This window comes from Zeugodacus cucurbitae, chromosome 6 (genome assembly GCF_028554725.1).
Source record: "Zeugodacus cucurbitae isolate PBARC_wt_2022May chromosome 6, idZeuCucr1.2, whole genome shotgun sequence".
Taxonomy (NCBI): domain Eukaryota; kingdom Metazoa; phylum Arthropoda; class Insecta; order Diptera; family Tephritidae; genus Zeugodacus; species Zeugodacus cucurbitae.
The window spans coordinates 1,239,569-1,259,329 of record NC_071671.1 but is presented as its reverse complement, the minus strand read 5'-3'; the positions used below and the strand labels follow the sequence as shown (position 1 = coordinate 1,259,329).

General features: G+C 40.2%; 3 protein-coding genes across 6 annotated transcripts in view; 2 read left to right on the top strand and 1 right to left on the bottom strand.

The window, feature by feature from the left end:
• LOC105213350 (pneumococcal serine-rich repeat protein) overlaps positions 1-19,761 on the bottom strand; it is a 289,615-nt gene that overhangs the window by 142,694 nt on the left and 127,160 nt on the right. The window lies entirely within an intron of this gene.
• Positions 102-2,663, top strand: LOC105213351 (maltase A3). Its single transcript, XM_011186089.3, has 6 exons — positions 102-797; positions 852-1,105; positions 1,165-1,363; positions 1,425-1,876; positions 1,945-2,088; positions 2,165-2,663. Exons 1-6 carry the CDS (start codon positions 180-182, stop codon positions 2,238-2,240), a joined length of 1,743 nt encoding a protein of 580 aa, XP_011184391.1. The 5' UTR covers positions 102-179; the 3' UTR covers positions 2,241-2,663.
• On the top strand, positions 18,287-19,634 carry LOC105213352 (glyceraldehyde-3-phosphate dehydrogenase 2-like). Its single transcript, XM_011186091.3, has one exon. The coding sequence runs from the start codon at positions 18,520-18,522 to the stop codon at positions 19,516-19,518; it is 999 nt and encodes a 332-aa protein (XP_011184393.1). The 5' UTR covers positions 18,287-18,519; the 3' UTR covers positions 19,519-19,634.

The window sequence follows — 19,761 nt, the reverse complement described above, 5'->3', positions numbered from 1 at the left end:
ACTTCCAATCTAATCAATCTCTTTATCGCCACTGAAGTCCACTGAGCTGATAAAGTTGCCAAACAGTGTAGATAACGGCGCATAAAAAGCGAAGTCAAACAGAATTCTCAAATAGTTTGACGCATTTCGGCGTCTGGTTAACTGTTCGGTCCGCTTACGTACTTTTGACTACATCCAATATGGCCTCCAAAGCCTTCTTGGTGGTGACTTTATTAGCACTTTGTGGCTGTTCACTCACATTTGCTGCGAAGTCCTGGTGGGAAACGGCCTCTTTCTATCAGATTTATCCGCGTTCGTTCAAGGATAGCGATGCTGATGGTGTTGGCGATCTGAATGGTGTCACCAGTGTGCTGCCATATCTGAAGGAGATCGGCATTGCCGGCACATGGTTGTCGCCATTCCTCGAATCGCCTATGGCTGATTTCGGTTACGATATCTCCAACTTTACCGCAGTCGATCCACTGTTCGGTACAATGGAGGACTTCGAGCACATGGTGGCCAAGGCTAAGGAGTTAAATATAAAAATAATTTTGGACTTTGTACCGAATCACTCAAGTGATGAGTGTGATTGGTTCATCAAATCGGCTGCGAGAGATCCCGTCTATAAGGACTATTATATTTGGCATCCGGGTAAGGTGGTGGATGGTGTGCGTCAACCACCAAACAATTGGGTCAGCGTCTTCTACGGTTCGGCATGGCAGTGGCATGAAGGACGCCAAGAGTATTACTTACATCAGTTCGACAAAAAACAACCGGATTTCAATTTTCGCAATCCCGAAGTGCGCGAAGCCATGAATGTGAGTCAATACAAAGTGAATATGTATCGTTATTAACAGTCTTCTGTGTTGTAGAATGTCTTGCGGTTTTGGTTGGACAAAGGTGTTGATGGTTTTCGTATTGATGCCATCTACCACGCCTTCGAAATTGAAGCTGATGAGAATGGTGACTATCCAGATGAACCTGTGAGTGGCTGGAGTGAGGATCCACAGGATTACGGCTACGTACGCCACATATACACGGTTGATCAGTGGGAGACACCGCATCTGGTGTATGAGTGGCGCCAGATCTTGAAAGATTACCAAGCCAAGCACGGCGGCGATGAGCGGTGAGTGGAACTATTTAATATTTATGGCTGGCTTAATCTTTATCCATTACTTCTAACAGCATTTTGATGGTCGAGACCTGGTCACCCATCGATATCGTCATGCATTACTATGGCAATGAGACCGCAGATGGTGGTCAAATACCCTTCAACTTCCAAATGGTTTCTAATTTGGGCGGAGACTCCGATGCACATCATTACTCCGAAATGATCAACAAATGGTTCCAGTACATGCCCGCTGGCCGAACGCCCAACTGGGTGGTAAGTAAAAGTCATAAAACTCAAATGACAGTGTAGTAATCTACCTACTTTTTCTTCACAGATTGGTAATCATGACAAGAATCGCGTTGGCTCACGTTTTGGTCCGGAACGCATTGACCTCTTCAACATACTCTTGCTCACACTACCCGGCTGCAGCATCACTTACAATGGCGAGGAGATCGGCATGACTGATGTGTGGATCTCCTGGAAGGAGACCGTCGATCCACAGGCATGCAACAATGAGGAAGAGGGTTACGAGTGGCGTTCACGCGACCCCGCACGTACACCCTTTCAGTGGAGCGACGCAGCAAATGCCGGTTTTACGACGGGTCGAAAAACATGGTTACCCATCTCTGATGACTACAAGCGTGTCAATGTGAAGCGGGAGCGCGGTGTGGCATTGAGTCATTTAAACATCTTCAAGCAGTTACAAAAACTAAGAAAATCAGCAACCTTACAAGATGGCGAGACGGAAGTTAAGGCGCTGAATCAATATGTCTTGGCTGTCAAGCGGTGAGTTTGCGTCGACTTTGAATGGCTTCTGAATATATTTTTATACTTAAAAATTGCTTTTATTACAGTTCACTAAGCGGCGATTACACTTATATAACGCTGCTCAACATTTTTGGTCACATTGAGAATTTCAATCTGCACGAACACTTCGCTGACTTGCCGGCGCAGTTTGAGTATGTCTTGATAACCGATCGATCCATCAGGCTGAGGGGGTGAGTAACCACAAAGAGCTTAATTATATTTGTTCGAACTCATATTTTATATATTTTTGTTTTTGGTAAATTACAGCGATGAGGTCTCCACCAGCAGCGTCACACTCATGCCACACGAGTCGGTTGTGCTGCGTTCCACCGTTCGAGTTTAACTCACTTTTGAGTGATTTCAAAAGCTCTCCGACTTGCTATAAATTGTTATCGGCGTTATTCTAATCAACATACTACAAAGTCCTTTACTACTCTGTGTTATTTATTTGACGCTGATAACACATTTATGGCGTTTCGTAAACAGAATTATAAAGTAACAAGCGATTGCCGTTAATTCATACATCTATACCTCCCCCATAGGTAGCAGTCAAACTTAGGGGGTTATAAAAGTCATAAGTGGCACTCCAGTGTCTAATCAGCTCATAAATACGTTGTTATTTCATGAATGATTGCGTACTCTAGTTGTATTGGCTCATATTTGTGATTTGATATGATTACGTTAGTTTTATAGTATATTGAATTGTAATGAATATTTTTCCTTAAGAGATATAGTAAATGTTAAGTTAATGTTATTTTGATATGAATTTTCAAGTGTTTTATTATTGGCAAACAGCAAATGTTTTTGCTGTCGGATGTTATTGTTTTGGAAAGGGAAAGAATCTCGAAATTATAGAAAAGATTAAAGATGCGATCTGACCATGATGTAATCTTATTACATGGTATAATGTATAAGAACCAAGCACTTCCGATGGATCTCATCTAATCTATATGGCTTAACGGTTATCGAAAGAAATCGTATGTAAGAGGAGATCTATGAAACGTTATCACTCTCGGAACAAACTAGACGCCGACAGCGTAAAGAGGAGGAGGGGTTGATCAATAGATAAGTATATATTCAGTCCGACCGTCAAAAACTCAATTCGTCAATGACTCAATTACTCTTAAACGACTATAGATCTGTTATCGCCACCAGTGATGATCAGTTGAAGCATATATTATTATTATAAGAAACCCATTTTCTACTACAAAGTGACTCTGCATACCAGAACAGATTAAATCGCACTTTATCAATGAATATTTGATACCGACCTTGATTTTGTGATCAAACTGAAATTGAGTAAAAAAAAGGAGAAAAGCAAATGAAGGAGTCCAACGCATTTAATACTCTAGCAATATTCGAGTGAGTTACTCCACCGAACAGATAAGAGTCATCTACTCACATCGATGCGTACTCTTTTATCTATAGTTCAATAAAAGTACTTAATTCTCTTATAACAAACAGTTTAAGATTTTTTTTAACATTTTTACAGTAATAACAGTAATTTATTTATTATTTTTATTTATTTAATTTAACTCATTTTCACAATGGCTGCCATAGTTTTTCTACTCTCGCTCTTTATGCGCTCTCATGGTATTTTCGTTAGCTTCGCGCTCTCACAATTTGATGCAAAAAATGCGAAAAATTTGTAGATTTGCAAAAAGGTACTAAGTCCAAATTACATTTCAATGCGGAAGGTTGCAGCAGAGAGAATATTTTTTGGACTTGGATACTAATTTTAACTAAAACTACCAAAACTAGCTAGATACTTGTAGCTTAGACCACATTTTCCATTAATTTCTGCCACATTATTTAGCTCTTCCCGCACTTACTGGAGAGCAACAATTCTTGACTTATGCGATTTTATCAAAAGTGTTCACAGCAATATTTCTTTTTAGGCGCATTTCAAAGGACTCTAGAAAAAGTGAGTCTACTCTGCTACACATGTACTACAGCTTGCCGGCTCGTAAATTTTTTTAGTCCACCGATGTGGCTCCGCCCTATACCAAAGCAGCGCACCCATCAATGGCGGCTGCTGGATGGCATATTTTTTCCTTTCGCCGAACAAACGTCACCACCCAAAAGGACGCATAGTAACGTTGTGGGGGATGTTGTTGAGGTTAGTTTTTTGTTCACTTTATATATGTATACACACAGATGTTTTTCTTTCCGTTATACAAATACATTGTGGCTATTTGGTGAAATATTGTGGATTCTCCATAATATTTTTTTTATCTCAAATTTACCTCTCGATGGAAGGATGTTCTCGGGTCTCTCGGGTCAAAAAATATAAAAAATGCGAAGCTTCTTAGGAGAGTCCAGAAAACTATGAAATTCTTAGTTTTCAATTTGCTTTTGTTAATAAATATATTATTTTTGTTGTTTTATTATACAAAATTATAATCACAACCGCTAAAGAATTGTTTTTTGTTGCTGCAACATATCTGAAACATCAAAAGCAGCAGCGCTTGCAACTCCAACCCGTGGCTAACCTTCCCCTCTTTGCTGTGGCGACAACTGTTTCATATTTTTTTATTACAACAACAACACAAGCCAAGCGCTTTGTTGGACTCACCGTACTCCCATCGCTACAACATTGCTGCTCTCTATGCAGCAACAGTCGCGCAGGCAACTCTGTTGGCTCATCTTCATGCTGCTCTCCTCCTCCTTCTCCACGCTTTTTCTCATACGCATCACCTATGCATGGCTTTTTATTGCTTTCTTTGGCTGTTTCATAATTTGTTGTTGTTGTTGTTATGATTGTTATTACTGTGCAGTCAATTGCATTCACAAACAGGGCACGCGAGCGAGAGTCGAGTGGAGTAAAGTGAAGCGTGTGTGATGAGGTGAGAGAGGGGTGAGGTGCATGTATATATGTTTGTGTTGGTGTGTGCAACTGCTGGCATTGATTGCTGCCACTTGTGCTGATGCCGAGCGCTTGAGGACAAAATTATGGTGGGCGTGTGGGAGGAGAGGGGAAACGGCGGCGGTGCATTGGTGTTAAGCAAACATAATAAGCGACATTTCTGTATTTACGCTTTGGCAATTATAGTCGTTTGCAATTTCGCATCCGATTTGTTTTTGTTTTTGTTTTTTTATTGCAAATTTTTTGCGTTAATTTATTTGGCTTGCTTCTTTCTTCCATTTTCAGTTGAGTTCAACTGTTTGCATATCCTTTGGCCGTTTTTCATGCTTCAATTGTGAGTTTTTTGAGTCGCGTCCGTTAATCCTTCTGCCTGTGTTGTAATTTTTTTCTCCACTTTTTCGCTGTTTTCTACGAATTGCGTTGTTATCGCTGTGTCGCCGTTGCACGCTTCATTTGCAAATGCATTTTTTTTCCAAATTGATTATGGCTGGAGAATAGGCAGGATAAGAGCATTGCATAAGTAGGAGAGCTGTTCTATGCAAACTAGTGTGGAGCATGCTGATTGCAAGTGCGAGGAAGTTGGGGTAATCGAAGGTCAATGGCAGGTGAATACATTTGGGGATATGAATATACGAGAAAAGTGCCAACACATGGTTACAAAAAGGGAGAACTGTCTCACAACTTAAAAAAGGTCATAAAAGGTCATAAAAGAGGTCATACGGCACGTTAATCTAAACAACGAATGGAAGTAGGGGTTACTTTATGCAATACAGATCGACTTCTCTTTGTCGGGTTCCACCCAACACTTACTCAAGTGACTAGATGGCGCTATAGATACTACAAGAACCTTTTGAAAAGGATTTGAAACTATAAAATGAGTCTTAGCTTGGTTGGAAAGCAATCTGAAATCTCGATAACCAACGACTAAGCGGATGAACTGATCCAGCATGGAGTATTTCTTAGCATATCGACGGAGATAACACCTCAACATTCGATGGTTAGTTTGAGCTAGCTATAAAATTGAAATACGTTAGGTGTGCCGAAACTAACCCAACAGAACCAGCCAAAATATGAAAAAGAAAGAACATGGACCCAAATAAAATTCCATTTAAAAGCCTTATTAAGCAACCAGATACCTAATCTCGAATGGCTGTCGAAGCACACCATTAAATACATTCACTAACGAGGCAACTTAACCAAACGAAAATAAAATCGCAAAATACCAAAGTATCATGCTTTGCTTGGCTTTCGAGATGCTCAACTTATAACAACAAGCATACCAACCAATCAGGTTCTATATTAAATATAATACAAATTATGATTGTGTAAACACTCAAAGATTAAATCAATTAAATTCGCCTAATTATCACTTGCCAGTGGATTAACAGCTGAATATTATTTTAGCTAAAGCCAATTAACACTGTTGCAATGCCGTAATTATTGTCAGAGCCTTTAATTAAATTGTAGTTATTATTGAAATCAATGTATACTGAATTTGCAACAAACTTGCACACTTGCCACAAGGCCATCGCTAGCAGACAGACGCACCAGTGACCAAGTCATTAAAATCATAAAATTACTGTTAAATACATAATTTGTGCGAGTCAATGAATTCGCATTTATGGCCACATCGACACACTCACACACGCACATAGATTCCGGCATTCGCATGCCAATAAAGCAACAACAACTAATTTCGCATGTTTTTGTGTGTTTGCGTCGGAAAGCGCATCGCTGATTTATTGGCAACGCAGGCCAACTGAGCTGATAAGACCCGTTAAGTGGCGATGACAACGGCGACGGCAGCGGCAGCGGCTGTGGCGACTACGATCAGCTACAAATATTTACTACTTTCATTGGCCAATTATCGCATTTAGCGACTGTAACTGCGGCCGGGCAATTGTTGCACAGCAGCGCCATATGCCACATGCCACGCTGCTCCTCGCTGCCATCATAGTTATGCAACTAGCGCATACCGCATTACCGTTTGGCCGGCGACCACATTATCGAAAATGCGACGCTCCTGCCACACACGCCAGCCGCATGCTGCATGCCACATGCCAACGATACGCAGCAACGCTCATATCGCGATGCATTTTCAATTAATAATATTTCCATATTGTTAGTGTGACTATTAAAGCGACTGTTGCCACAATTATCATTATCACGCGCACACACACACACACGTACATTTACAAATGTTGCACGATTGTTGCAGTTGCTTTGGTAGTTGTTGTTTGCTGTTGTTGTTGCCGTATGTCGCGCTACAATGCATTTATTTGTGGCTAGCATAATTTGGTAAATCATCATTAACGCACTGCCTTCACTCCACTGCGCCGCTCGCCGCTCCTCCACAGCCAATTGCTGCTCGCTTGCTCTGCGCTTCTGCCTCAAACTGCCGTTACTCGCTGGCTGTGTTTATTGCGTGTGGCGACTGACTGCCTCAACGGTCGACTTGCTCGCTGGCTGGCCACAGCAATCTGCAATTGCGGCCGCAAACCGACCACTCGACAGGATTTTCGGTTTTCACGGTTTCGGCGGTCAGCGTCGATGACAGTGCGTGTGATAAATACGCCGCCAAATGCAATGCATTGCCACACATGTAGCGTGAATTTAAGTACATTTAAGATGGCACATTAAAGGCTGCTAGACTAGTACTGGCAGAAATTGCTGGTTAATATTGCATTGGCTTCAAAATCACATCATTTTGGGAGGTTACGGAGAGGTATAAGTATGTTCTACTTCTCTAAAACTATCTTTAGCAGTGATTGTACCTATCACCTCAATATAGAAATAGGTAGCGAAAGTCTTTAAGTCTTAAGTCTTATAGTAAAGGGGGTTTTTTAAGCATGTGGAGGAAGGAGGTAACGGCCAATAATTCGTTTTATTAAAACGATAAGGGCAGGACATTATGTTTTAAAAAAGATTTTGGACATGTGACCGCCGAGTCTGGCGCGAATTAATTCCAACCGAGAGGCCCAATTTTCGACCATTTTCTGCAGCAATTGGGGCCGTATGTCAGGCAAAAACTTAGTTCCAGAGTAAGTCTCTTCATTATGGAAAGACAATGGCAACTGTCAAAAAGACCAACTCCGAAAAAATAGTTCAGTCAGAGTTATGTAACGAAAGTTAATCAGCTTATGATATCAATGTTGAGATTTAGATACGAGGTCTTTGGAAACAAATGTGCTGCACGTAGACCGATTCGTAAGAGGTTTGTGGAGCGAGTACCGTAGACGAAGACATCAAAAGGTCAAAAATATGATTTTGGGAGAACGAGATTTGGAATAGCTAACACACCAAAGATATCATCATATCAACCCGCATGGATAAGGAGGCGAAGCGAATGGGTCTGGAGGTGAATGAGGACAAGACGAAATATCTCCTGTCATCAAGCAAACGGTCGGTGCATTCGCGTCTTGGCTCCCACGTCACTGTTGTCATTACTTCGAAGTCGAAGATAATTTCGGATACCTGGTAACCAGTATCAACAACACCAACAATGTCAGCCTCGAAATCCAGCACAGAATCACTCTTGCCAACAGGTGCTACTTTGGACTGAGTAGGCAATTGAAAAGTAAAGTCCTCTCTCGACGAACTAAAATCAAACTCTACAAGTCGCTTATCATTCCCGTCTTGCTTTATGGTGCAGAAGCTTGGACGATGTCAACATCAGATGAGACGACACAAGGAGTTTTCGAGAGGCAAATTTTGCGCAAGATTTATGGTGCTCAAAACATTGGCAACGGCGAATACCGCAGACGATGGAACGATGAGCTGTACGAGTTATACGACGACATTGACATAGTCCAGTGAATAAAAAGACAGCGGCTACGCTGGCTAGGTCATGTTGTTCGAATGGACGAAAGTGCTCCAACTCTGAAAGTGTTCGATGCAGTACCCGCCGGAGGAAGCTGCGGAAGGGGAAGGCCTCCGCTCCGTTGAAGGGACCAAGTGGAGAGCGAGATGGTTACATTTGGAATCTCTAACTGACGCCGTACTGCGAAGGAAAAAGAGGAGTGGCGCGCTCTCATCGATTCGGCTATAACCGGCTAAACGGTTCAACTTCAATCACTTACATACATACATTTTCGGTATTGAAAGTTCACTTTTTGAATTTTTATACAATTTATTTTTTGAGATTATTGATTTTCTTGTAAATTAAAATGTTAGAAGCAGTAATTGACGGATTTGCTGGGATAATTGAATTCCATATCTAGATCTATCTTTGTCTTTACTTTGCTGTGGTGATTTTATTGGCACCAACACAAAGTAGTATTAAAGTATATAAAAAAAGGAATTTTTCTAAATAAAAATTATATGATAAAAACTTGGGTGTAACAATTTGCTTTCAATCAAGATAAATATTAGTACATATATAATAAATATGCCTACTTGCATAAGAAATACTGCCAAAAACAATAACTTATCTATATACGCTAGAAAAATATAGAATTTTTCTGTATGCACATAAATTTTTATGTCAACTTAATTGTTATGTGGTTTATGCAATATATACAATTTATGTAATATATATATATTGTTGTTGTTGTTTTATATACACAACAGTTTTTTTCATGCATTTAACTAGTTAACTTGCGTGCCCCTTTAGGCCTCTTTTGTTGAGGTGTGAAATCACGCAACTAAATAAACCATGTGCGAAAACAGTAAAAATATTGCAAAACGCACACAGACATATATACATAAACACACACACACACAAACACGCACGCATGTGATAAAGGAAATCAATTAAAAGTGACAAAATTGCCTCAATCCAAATGCAATTGACGAACAGTGAAACAACAATATGAACAACAATTGCATTGTCATTGTTGTTGTTGCTGGCATAGATGCTGTTGTTGCTGCGCTGCCTCAATCACTCACTCACTCACACCGATTAATCTCCGATTAGATTGCAACCAATAGCGAAAAATCTCAAAATGAATAAATTGCCCAAAATGCAGAAGAATCTTCTTATGTAAAGAGCTTACACATAGAATGCGCAGAGAAAAAAGAACAAAAAGCACATATGCGCCTATTTACTTGTGTGCGTGTCACAATCTCCCAATTATGTTTTTATATGTGTGTTAAGGCCTTTATATAGCGTACAAAATATATAACTCTTGCCAGCGCCTTGAGAAGCTATAAATATGAAATTGTCTATAAATATACACATACATACATATAGATATATACTTAGGTACAAGCATTGCGTAAGCATTATCATTAATACAACATGCAAGCAATTTTTATGTGTTCACATATGTATACAACAAAAACACACACTCACGCACTTACGCACTTGTCCAACATATGCAAATCGAGTCCACCCACAGATTTATGTGGGATACTTGCACTGTCCCGTGCTCTCCGCAGCGCCTTCTTGAGAAAATTCGATTAAACCCTCACCTGCAATTCATTAGAAAAACAATTCGAAGAGGACCCCCCCTCATCTACGTCTTGTCTTCGTTCGTGCCATTTAATCTTCGAACACACACGCACTTTGCTTCGTTGCACTTTTTCGTATGTGTATGCGTGTTGTTGTTGTTGCAACTATTCACTTGCTTGTCTGCTCTTTCATTTTTAACTTTCCTCAAAAATTCTTAAAGTTTCTTAGTTTCACTCTTCGATTGCTGTGCGCCGGTTAACGGCACCAGCAGTTTACGCTTTAATATTTTTCTTTGCTGCAGAAATTTTCGCTTTCTCGACTTCATTTCTGCAGCATTTTCTCGATTGCTTTAAATGCAATTTGCCTCACTTTTGGCCCCTCTCAACCCCTCACTTATCAGTTAAGTAAATTATTTGTCGATTTTTTTCCTCAAACTTTAAATGGAAAGTAATAAATTCTTAGATGTCCTTTTCGCACATATTAGACGTTGTGGCACCTCTTCGTGCTTTCTTTCGCACTCTCTTTATCAGTTTCTTTCTCTCTTACACGGCCTGTCTTTAGCCGCTTTTCGGCCTTAACAACTTTTATCAGCTCCTTTGCAATAGCCTTGCAGGAAGCTTAGTTTCCAATTGCATCTTCGTGTGTGCGTGTGTGTGTGCAGGTGACATATTAATTGTCCGAAAATTGTCTATGCCTCGTACAACAAACACCCAGGCTTGCGTGTAGCTGCATGCATATGAGACTCCCGCATGCGTCAGCTGAGACATGAACTGTCTTCTGAAGTCCTTTACGTCTAATTTCGTGACTTACTACACACTCACTCACACACACCCACAGACGGCCAGCTGCCGTAATCCCTTGTTTGCTTTTTGAATTTTCAAACACTATGTATAGATATATGAAGATGCCGAACAAAATGTTAAAGATAAAACTGGGAAGAAGCATAAAGATCTTAGAATCGTTTATCGATTGAGGAAATATTTGTTGAAAATAGTGGAATTGAACAACTTAGTCGAAAGAACTTTCAAAAATTACTTCAACAAATGAGTGTTTAGTGTTCGAGTTTACAGAGACCCTCTCTGGTACTTGGATAATCTAAAGTTAGAGTTCCAAAAAAATGTTTAATTCATTTATCAGTCTCTGAACTACATTTCCCTATGGGATAAGTTTAAATTGATTCCTTCAAAATCTGTCAAATGTTGTTGGATTCTTTTAGGATTCAAGCAGTTTAATATTTTGCCTTTCATAAGACTGATTGGACCCAAATTACAGGGGTTCTCTGAATATAGTAGTCTCTAAAATCATAATTTGAGGATCAAAAACGTCCAGAATAACTTCCAGTATCATTCGGGCGACCAAAAGCTCAATGACAGAAACAGATTGCTCTTAATATAAGCGGTTTATGAGATCTTACACGAGTTATACGGCTTTGGAGATCTCGTGTAATAAAGTTAACCTTCGATGAGACTTGACTAAAACCGTGGGCTTTTCCAACTACTCCTGTAAGTTATATTTTACTCAACTAAACTTTGAATCTATAATCTGAGATTCTTAAGACTTGAAAGCATCCGAAGGTTATATAAAGTTCCAAAGGTGAAGCTATTGCTGTATGGAATATGAAATGTATCAGCCTCGAGGAAAATTATCGATACAGTAGATGGCTCAAAACAGGGTTTCTCAACATCATTTGAGATTTCAGAAATGGAAATATGTCTTCTTCGCCGTTGTGCCACCTCTAAGGAAGAACCGATTTATCTTCTTTGAGACTACGTTATTTTCGAGTTTCATATTAGCGAACTTCAGATGTCTATCTATTCAAAACTTTTCAGAATCAAGTAGGTTTCGAGAAAATTTTATTATTTTGTGACTAATTCGTTGGTTCGATTTATGTCGGATTCAGATTCGAGATAGCGTTTAAAACATCAACACCTCAAATATACATATCACGCTTTCTTAACTTACTTATGTACTTTAAAAAGTCTAGGCGAACGTAAAAATCAATATTCGCATGCAAATTAGACGAATTGACAAATTGCTTTACACACACGACCAACTTCAACCTCTCTCACAATATTTTACGTACATATGTATATTGCTGTGTAAAAATATATTTTGTAATACATAAAATAAGCGAGACGTGAATATATTGCGCATATTCTTTAATAGCCTTGAAGGCGTAAGTGTGCTTCTTCTTGAAGAAAAAATTTGCAACAAACCCACACTTATGTAGTAGACACATAAAGATCTAACGCTATTATATAGTTAGCTACTAACATATGTATGTGTCTCTACGGTAAAGTGGAGGGAGATTGCAATGCTTTTTATTCCATTACGTGCACAATGCGCTGTTTCACCTAGAGAGTCAACTTTGAGGCATACATGCAGGCGCACACTAACAACATAATAAACACTTTACAGTTATTTTTGTATTATTAAGCCGACGAAGGCGGTTGAAAAAGAATAGCGAATGTATAAGTGCATACGGAAAAACTATTGTTGCAGTCACAAACGTCGGAACAGCTGAGCCTGCAGTTAGTGGCATGGTGATTACGCAAACAGCGGCAAATGAATAAATATGTGCACCGTGTGCAACACAAAAGTTGCCTACTTATGGGCTTAATTAGTAGGAAATAACGGAGAGGACACTTCACCGTTGTTGTTGTTGTCCTTAGGACTTCCTATCTTCCTGACAAGTCAAGTCAACATTTCAACAATTACCTGGCTCTGTTGAAGCGTTAGCTATTTGCCAAGCACATGAAAGCCTACTTTTAGGCTTTGTGCCAAAGAAGGGCACTCACACACGCCAAGTAGCGTCTAATGAAGACAAATTACCGAAGGGCATTTTTATGCAATAATTAAGCAATGCGCAAAAGTCGTTCAACAACGACAACAACTTGAGTGGCGGGTAAAGCACCTAAAAGTATGCTAAAACTCGCTGCGAAAAAAGCGGAAGAGCGCAATAAGAATGCAGTGGAAATGACTGCAAGGATTTGTGACATTTTTTCAAGTGCCTAAAAGTGTGCTACACTATAGTAGCTGAGGAAAGCAAGAAAAATATGAGTTGGTCACAAATAAATGAAATTATGCTTTCTTTCTCGAGACAAGTGTACACTTCTCTTCATAAGCAAATAGTAAAAATATTAATGAATTAATTAATGCTTTATATAAAAATCAGCTTAAGCTATATACTGTGAACCGGTTAGTTTGACCTGTAGACAACCGTCAACTATGGATTCTTTCACCACACCACAACTAAAGCACCGATCGGATCCTTTCAGGTCCTTGACTATGCTGAAATGTAGCTCGCCGAATTTACATTTTTTCAAAAGTGCTTTTAGACGCACAGCTTTGATATTTCACAGCAGCGCTGGAGTAGCGTCTTCTGCTGGCGACAGTTGTTGGAACGCCGGGGAAAAAGAAGAAGAAGAAGCAGCAGTTGTCGCTGTGGTCATTTCCATTGCGCGACCACAATGGATTTTCGCGGTTTGCATTGACGCGCTCCGCTGAGTCGCTGTTGTTGCATGTTTCTGAGCGCTGAGTGGCGCATATCAAACACACACAAGGACACACACACACACATCTGTGGTGAAAGGACGCGCTGAGAGACAAAATGTATGTAGTTCACCGGAAATGCGAAGCAATTATTTTACCAATTCACCAACAAGCGACCACCCGCTTCCGCGCCATGTAGCGCACCTCCCCGCGCAGATACCTCTCCTGAACATGTGTACGCGCCGCCGCAAGTGCCGCTTGCCACAAAAAATACATTTTTAATATTTATTTTTGACGCTTCCACCATGTTGTTGTTGTTGTTGTTGCTCATCTTTTTAGGTCATTTTCATTTTGTTATGCGTTGACAATTAAAAGAGTTTGTTGGCGGTGAGCAGGGCGGTGGTAGTTGGTGCAGCGCAGCTTTTTTATTAGTGTAGTCCCGCTATTATTGTAATCGAAGTGTGTTGTTGTTGTCGCTGTTTTGTGGCTGACTGATGATGCTTGATGCAGCGGCAAAAGAGGGCTGGTGGGACCCCCGAGGGAGAGGTGGTAGGTGGCGGCACTGCTGTGTTTGTGTTAATGCTGCTTGGCTTGTTGAAAGGAAATGAAAATTGTTTTATGCGGTCACGCCAAAAAGTATGCAACACGCGCGCGCTTCACTTTGCATTATTACTGTTATTGGGCTAGTTCTTCTCGTCGATTTTTACAAAATATATGCGAATATATGTAAATATGTGCGAAAAACAGCCGCATTGTGCAAACAAATACTTAAAAGGGAGACAACGCAGACCAAAGAGAGCGGAAAAACGCGAAAGCGGGCACATGTACACATGTTACAAGCGAAATGAATGAATGATGAATGCAACCCCCTCCTTACCACACACAGTTTCCCCCCCTTTCAGACCCACACATTTACTCGTTTTTTCACTCAAGTTAGCATATTCGTTGCATATTTTTTGGCGCACACGCCTGATAAGGTAAGTCGCTTTTATTGTCATCTGCAACACAGTGCAACAACAACAACAATGTTTGTGTGAAACAGCTGTTTGTTGTTGCTTGCGTTGTTCACAAATGTTTTATCGCTCGATTAATGGATGTTAATTAAATTTTTAATGCGGTCAATAATCATTTGCTCTGCGCTGCCTGTCGGCCGAACCCACCTGGTGGCGCGTTTTATCTCTTAGCATGCACGATAGGCGCAGCGGATGTTCGCCGGTTGTTGATAAGTGTAAATATTAAAAAATAAAATGCCACAAAGTCGACGGCAGCGCACCGCATATTGAATTAATATAACAGCAAGTGCAACAACAACTATCGAAATTAATAATTAATTGTTTTGTTATTGGTCAAGTGCAATGCTTGATCTCTTAAAATATGCTTAAAGGTAATGAATTCTGACAGTTGGATGGTCAGTGCAAATGGAGCCGGCAGCAAATAGATAAGGCGTGGAACAGTTGACAGAAGGTAAAGGTGAAGAACAAAAATTTTTCTGATATCGCGGAGTTTCAGTGAAGACTTATTTCTTGGAGCTATTTTACAGACTTGACTAAAATTATGATGTACACGTCTTTTTTAGACACAATTCTCCACTTATCCAAGACAACTTTAAAGGACTTTGAAGAATAAACAAGTTGAGAATCTCTCTTGAACCGGTCAGAAACATATATCTATATATTAGGAACTACTCGACCGATTTGAATAAGGTATAGTACATAATATTTCCTTGACAAACTGATTTTACCGATTGAACATGAACGAAATCGGTTAACAACCCCGCCGACTTCCCATATAACACACTTTGAAGTCCATCTGATTTGTTCAATTGACAATATATACATTAAGAACCAACGAAGATACCGGAACCTTTGTGTAAGGTTTGAAGAGTGACATCACTCATTTAAATATTATCGAAATCGTACTGTAGCTTTTCAAGACACCAGATATCGAACTAGAAGACCTTAGTGGCAATTAATAAGTTTTTACCGAAAATACCTGTAAATATCTCAAGTATTTTAAAGAAGGTCAGAGGAAGCTTAAATTGGGTAAAATTGGGTCACAACTTTCCTAACTCTCATATACCAGATACGTTTTTAAACATCCGGTTGGCTTTATAACGGAAAATATGTGAGATATCTTCCAAAAATTAAGTCAGCATATAGCTTTGGATATAATATAACGGGTGATTTTTTTGAGGTTAGGATTTTCATGCATTAGTATTTGACAGATCACGTGGGATTTCAGACAACCAGAAGCCGTTCAAGAACTGCCCATGCATCCCGAAAAATGCACTGTTTGGTGTGGTTTGTACGCTGGTGGAATCATTGGACCGTATTTTTTCAAAGATGCTGTTGGACGCAACGTTACGGTGAATGGCGATCGCTATCGTTCGGTGCTAACAAACTTTTTGTTGCCAAAAATGGAAGAACTGAACTTGGTTGACATGTGGTTTCAACAAGATGGCGCTACATGCCACACAGCTCGCGATTCTATGGCCATTTTGAGGGAAAACTTCGGAGAACAATTCATCTCAAGAAATGGACCCGTAAGTTGGCCACCAAGATCATGCGATTTAACGCCTTTAGACTATTTTTTGTGGGGCTACGTCAAGTCTAAAGTCTACAGAAATAAGCCAGCAACTATTCCAGCTTTGGAAGACAACATTTCCGAAGAAATTCGGGCTATTCCGGCCGAAATGCTCGAAAAAGTTGCCCAAAATTGGACTTTCCGAATGGACCACCTAAGACGCAGCCGCGGTCAACATTTAAATGAAATTATCTTCAAAAAGTAAATGTCATGAACCAATCTAACGTTTCAAATAAAGAACCGATGAGATTTTGCAAATTTTATGCGTTTTTTTTTTTTAAAAAGTTATCAAGCTCTTAAAAAATCACCCTTTAGTTTGATGATGAAATGAGTGATATCGCTTTAGGGATAATCTCATCCCTCATCTAAAATACTACTATATATAATGAATTCTGTCATTCTAGTGGACTTTATGCCGAATATATGGGTCAAATTGTGTTTTAAATTGCGAGAGTATAAAATGTTTGGTCTTTAATTAATTAATTAACAAAGCAATATTTATGCAAATATTTACTTATTATTGAAGCGTTTTTTCAAAAATTTCTTATTTGTCGATTTTTAATTCCCAAATATAGTATAGCCAACTTATCAAATTATCAGCCTCGCATTTATGCAAATAATTCTACGGCGTAATTTGCAATTCAAATGACATTTAATTTGCGTCCGAGCAGCAAAAACCCTTTTTAACGAATGCCATAAGCACACACACACAGGCAAGAAAGTACAAATAATTGCACGCCTAATACAAATGAAAGCCGCAAATGTGCCACAAAAGTCAAATACAACTAAATACAAGTAGTCAAGCAGCGAAGCAGACGGCCAACCGCACAATTATGCCATTTATTTTTGTGGCAGAGTCAAATTCAAATGAAACGCATTATTAATGGTCTGCGCCAAGGCGAGCACTACGGCCGGCATTGACAGAAGCGTTGGACTCGCCACGCAGAACATCTTCGACTCAAATTCTTTATTACAGAAGATGATGTTAAGATTGTCATTTGCTTGTAAATTTCCAACAAATTCTATGCTAATGAGCAATGAAACGAATTTCTCAAACGCTTTCCGCCTAAATGTATGCTAAACAGCGTAAATAGCGTTACGACCGCAGCGCATTTATAAATATCTGAGTGTCTGTGCGTGAGTGTCTTGGACTGAGTGCTCGTTGGCCGCATCAATTGATTTGCATTTACAAATATCGAAAAGGATATTTACAACAGCAGGTCCATCACAATTTCGCCACGGTCGCAGGGTTTCTTACGAAGTCTCTTCGCTTTGTCCGTATAATTAATGCATTTTAATTATAACGCCTCTGCAAATACAGCCGCACTCCAAACACCACCACCAACAATAACTCAAATTTCATTGTCACCTCTTCGCAGAAATTACCCAAGTCTTGTCTTAATCCTAACGAAACTTTCATCAGCCTACTTAGCTTCTACACTTCAAATTATCTTCGTAGCTTCGCGCGGCCTGCTTTCGCCTGGCTACGCCTATTTAAGGGTTAATTGGTATGGATTCCTTACGCGACTACCTTCGCTGTGCTTCAGTGGTGGCTTTGGTCTAAGCATCCCGTTGCTTTGTAGTTGTCTTATTTGTCTGTGAATGTGTTCCATGTACTGACTTGTCCTGCTTTGAGCTGGTAATTAATTTGAGACTTATGCATATTATTTGTTGGTTGTTGTCAACTACGTATGTCCACTTGTTGTAATGTTGTGGATTAAATCCATCTGTGGAGAATAATGCTTTGTCTCGCTGTTCTGACTGAAATTATGTAAGCCTTTAACTTGAGTTTGGGTTCTGTTAATCTTTACGGTCTTTTTCGATCTACTGTTAAAATTTGAGTTTAGAGAGCCTCTTCATTCTCAGGATAGTCGTGGATCGAATTCTTTATATCCATTCCTTCAGAAAAACCCGAAAGCGCTTCGTTCAGAACCCAGCAGTTTTACGAAGAGAAAGTATGATTATGTAACTTCAATTATTCATTATTCTTTGAGACATGTAATCACTGCTCAAAACCCGAGAAGATTTTTAATAGTTCAGAATTGGCAATCACTTTTTTGAAATTGTTGTCAGTAGTTATTTGAAAAAAGAATTTTCTTTCCGCATATTCAAAATTCTTCGTATCTTTTATTTGAATTTTTTTTGCTCTTAAAACATTTTTGAAATCAGAGTAGACAACGAAGTGAACTTCCAAAAAATCTTAGACATTAGAGAAGACAAGAGCTGTCGCAGTTTAATTTTTTGTGAATTTCTTTGTACTAAAACCGACTTTTATCAGAAAAGAATATAATGTCACGCATCGGCATCAACGGTTTCGGACGCATCGGCCGGCTAGTGCTGCGCGCTGCCATCGACGACTGCGCCTTTGTCGTCGCGATCAACGACCCGTTCCTCAATCCGCATTACATGGCCTACCTCTTCAAGTACGACTCGACGCATGGCCGCTTCCAGGGTGAGGTGGCCGCCGAAGAGGACTGTCTCATCATCAACGGCACGAAAATACGCGTCTTCAACCAAAGCGACCCGACCTTAATCAATTGGTCCAGCGCCGGTGCCGAATACATTGTCGAGTCAACTGGCGTATTTCTGACAATGGAAAAGGCGGCCGGGCATTTCGTCGGCGGCGCACGTAAGGTCGTCATTAGTGCACCCTCGCCAGATGCGCCCATGTTGGTGGTGGGCGTGAATTTGGATATTTACGACAAGGAAATGCGCATAATTTCGATGGCCTCCTGCACAACCAATTGCCTGGCGCCACTGGCCAAGGTAATACATGAGAATTTCGAAATCGTCGAGGGTTTGATGACCACCGTGCACGCCGTCACAGCCACGCAGAAGGTGGTGGATGCGCCGAGCGCCAGACTTTGGCGTGATGGACGTAGCGCCGCGCAGAATATAATACCCGCCACAACGGGTGCTGCTAAGGCCGTCGGTAAGGTTATACCTTCCTTGAATGGCAAGCTAACGGGCATGGCCTTCCGAGTGCCGGTGCCAGACGTGTCTGTGGTGGATCTGACAGTGCGTCTCAACAAGCCGGCGCCATACGAGACAATCAAGAAAAAGATTATGGAAGCGGCAAACGGACCCTTGAAAGGCATACTTGCCTACACCGAGGAGGAGGTGGTCTCGTCGGACTTTCTACATGATATAAACTCGTGCACCTTCGATGCCAAGGCGGGCATATCACTGAACGACAAGTTCGTGAAGCTAATCGCTTGGTATGACAACGAGTATGGCTATTCGAGGCGCATCATCGATCTCATTCGTTATATGCAGAAGAAGGAGTAAAGCTGCGGGATTTGGAAGTGAAATTTGTGTCGAATGACAGAATTTTTGTATTATTTCGTTTGAGTTTTGTTTTTAAATTAAATATTTAATGACAATAAATGAAAATGAGTACTGAATTCCTGGAAGTAGCTTGGGACTAAGTGCTTGGGTAAGTGCTTTTAGCAATTTAGTAATATAAGCCCTTTAGCAGCTAATGAACGCCTTCATTATGTTCATTTGAGGTGGCGCGCTGCAAAGTGGAAG

Bases quoted from the DNA above. Each gene is read 5' to 3' on its own strand.
- LOC105213351 (XM_011186089.3), top strand. From the start codon at position 180: ATGGCCTCCAAAGCCTTCTTGGTGGTGACTTTATTAGCACTTTGTGGC. The intron at 798-851 runs GTGAGTCAATAC...TCTGTGTTGTAG, and splicing joins AAGTGCGCGAAGCCATGAAT to AATGTCTTGCGGTTTTGGTT. The intron at 1,364-1,424 runs GTAAGTAAAAGT...TTTTCTTCACAG, and splicing joins GCCGAACGCCCAACTGGGTG to ATTGGTAATCATGACAAGAA.
- LOC105213352 (XM_011186091.3), top strand. From the start codon at position 18,520: ATGTCACGCATCGGCATCAACGGTTTCGGACGCATCGGCCGGCTAGTG.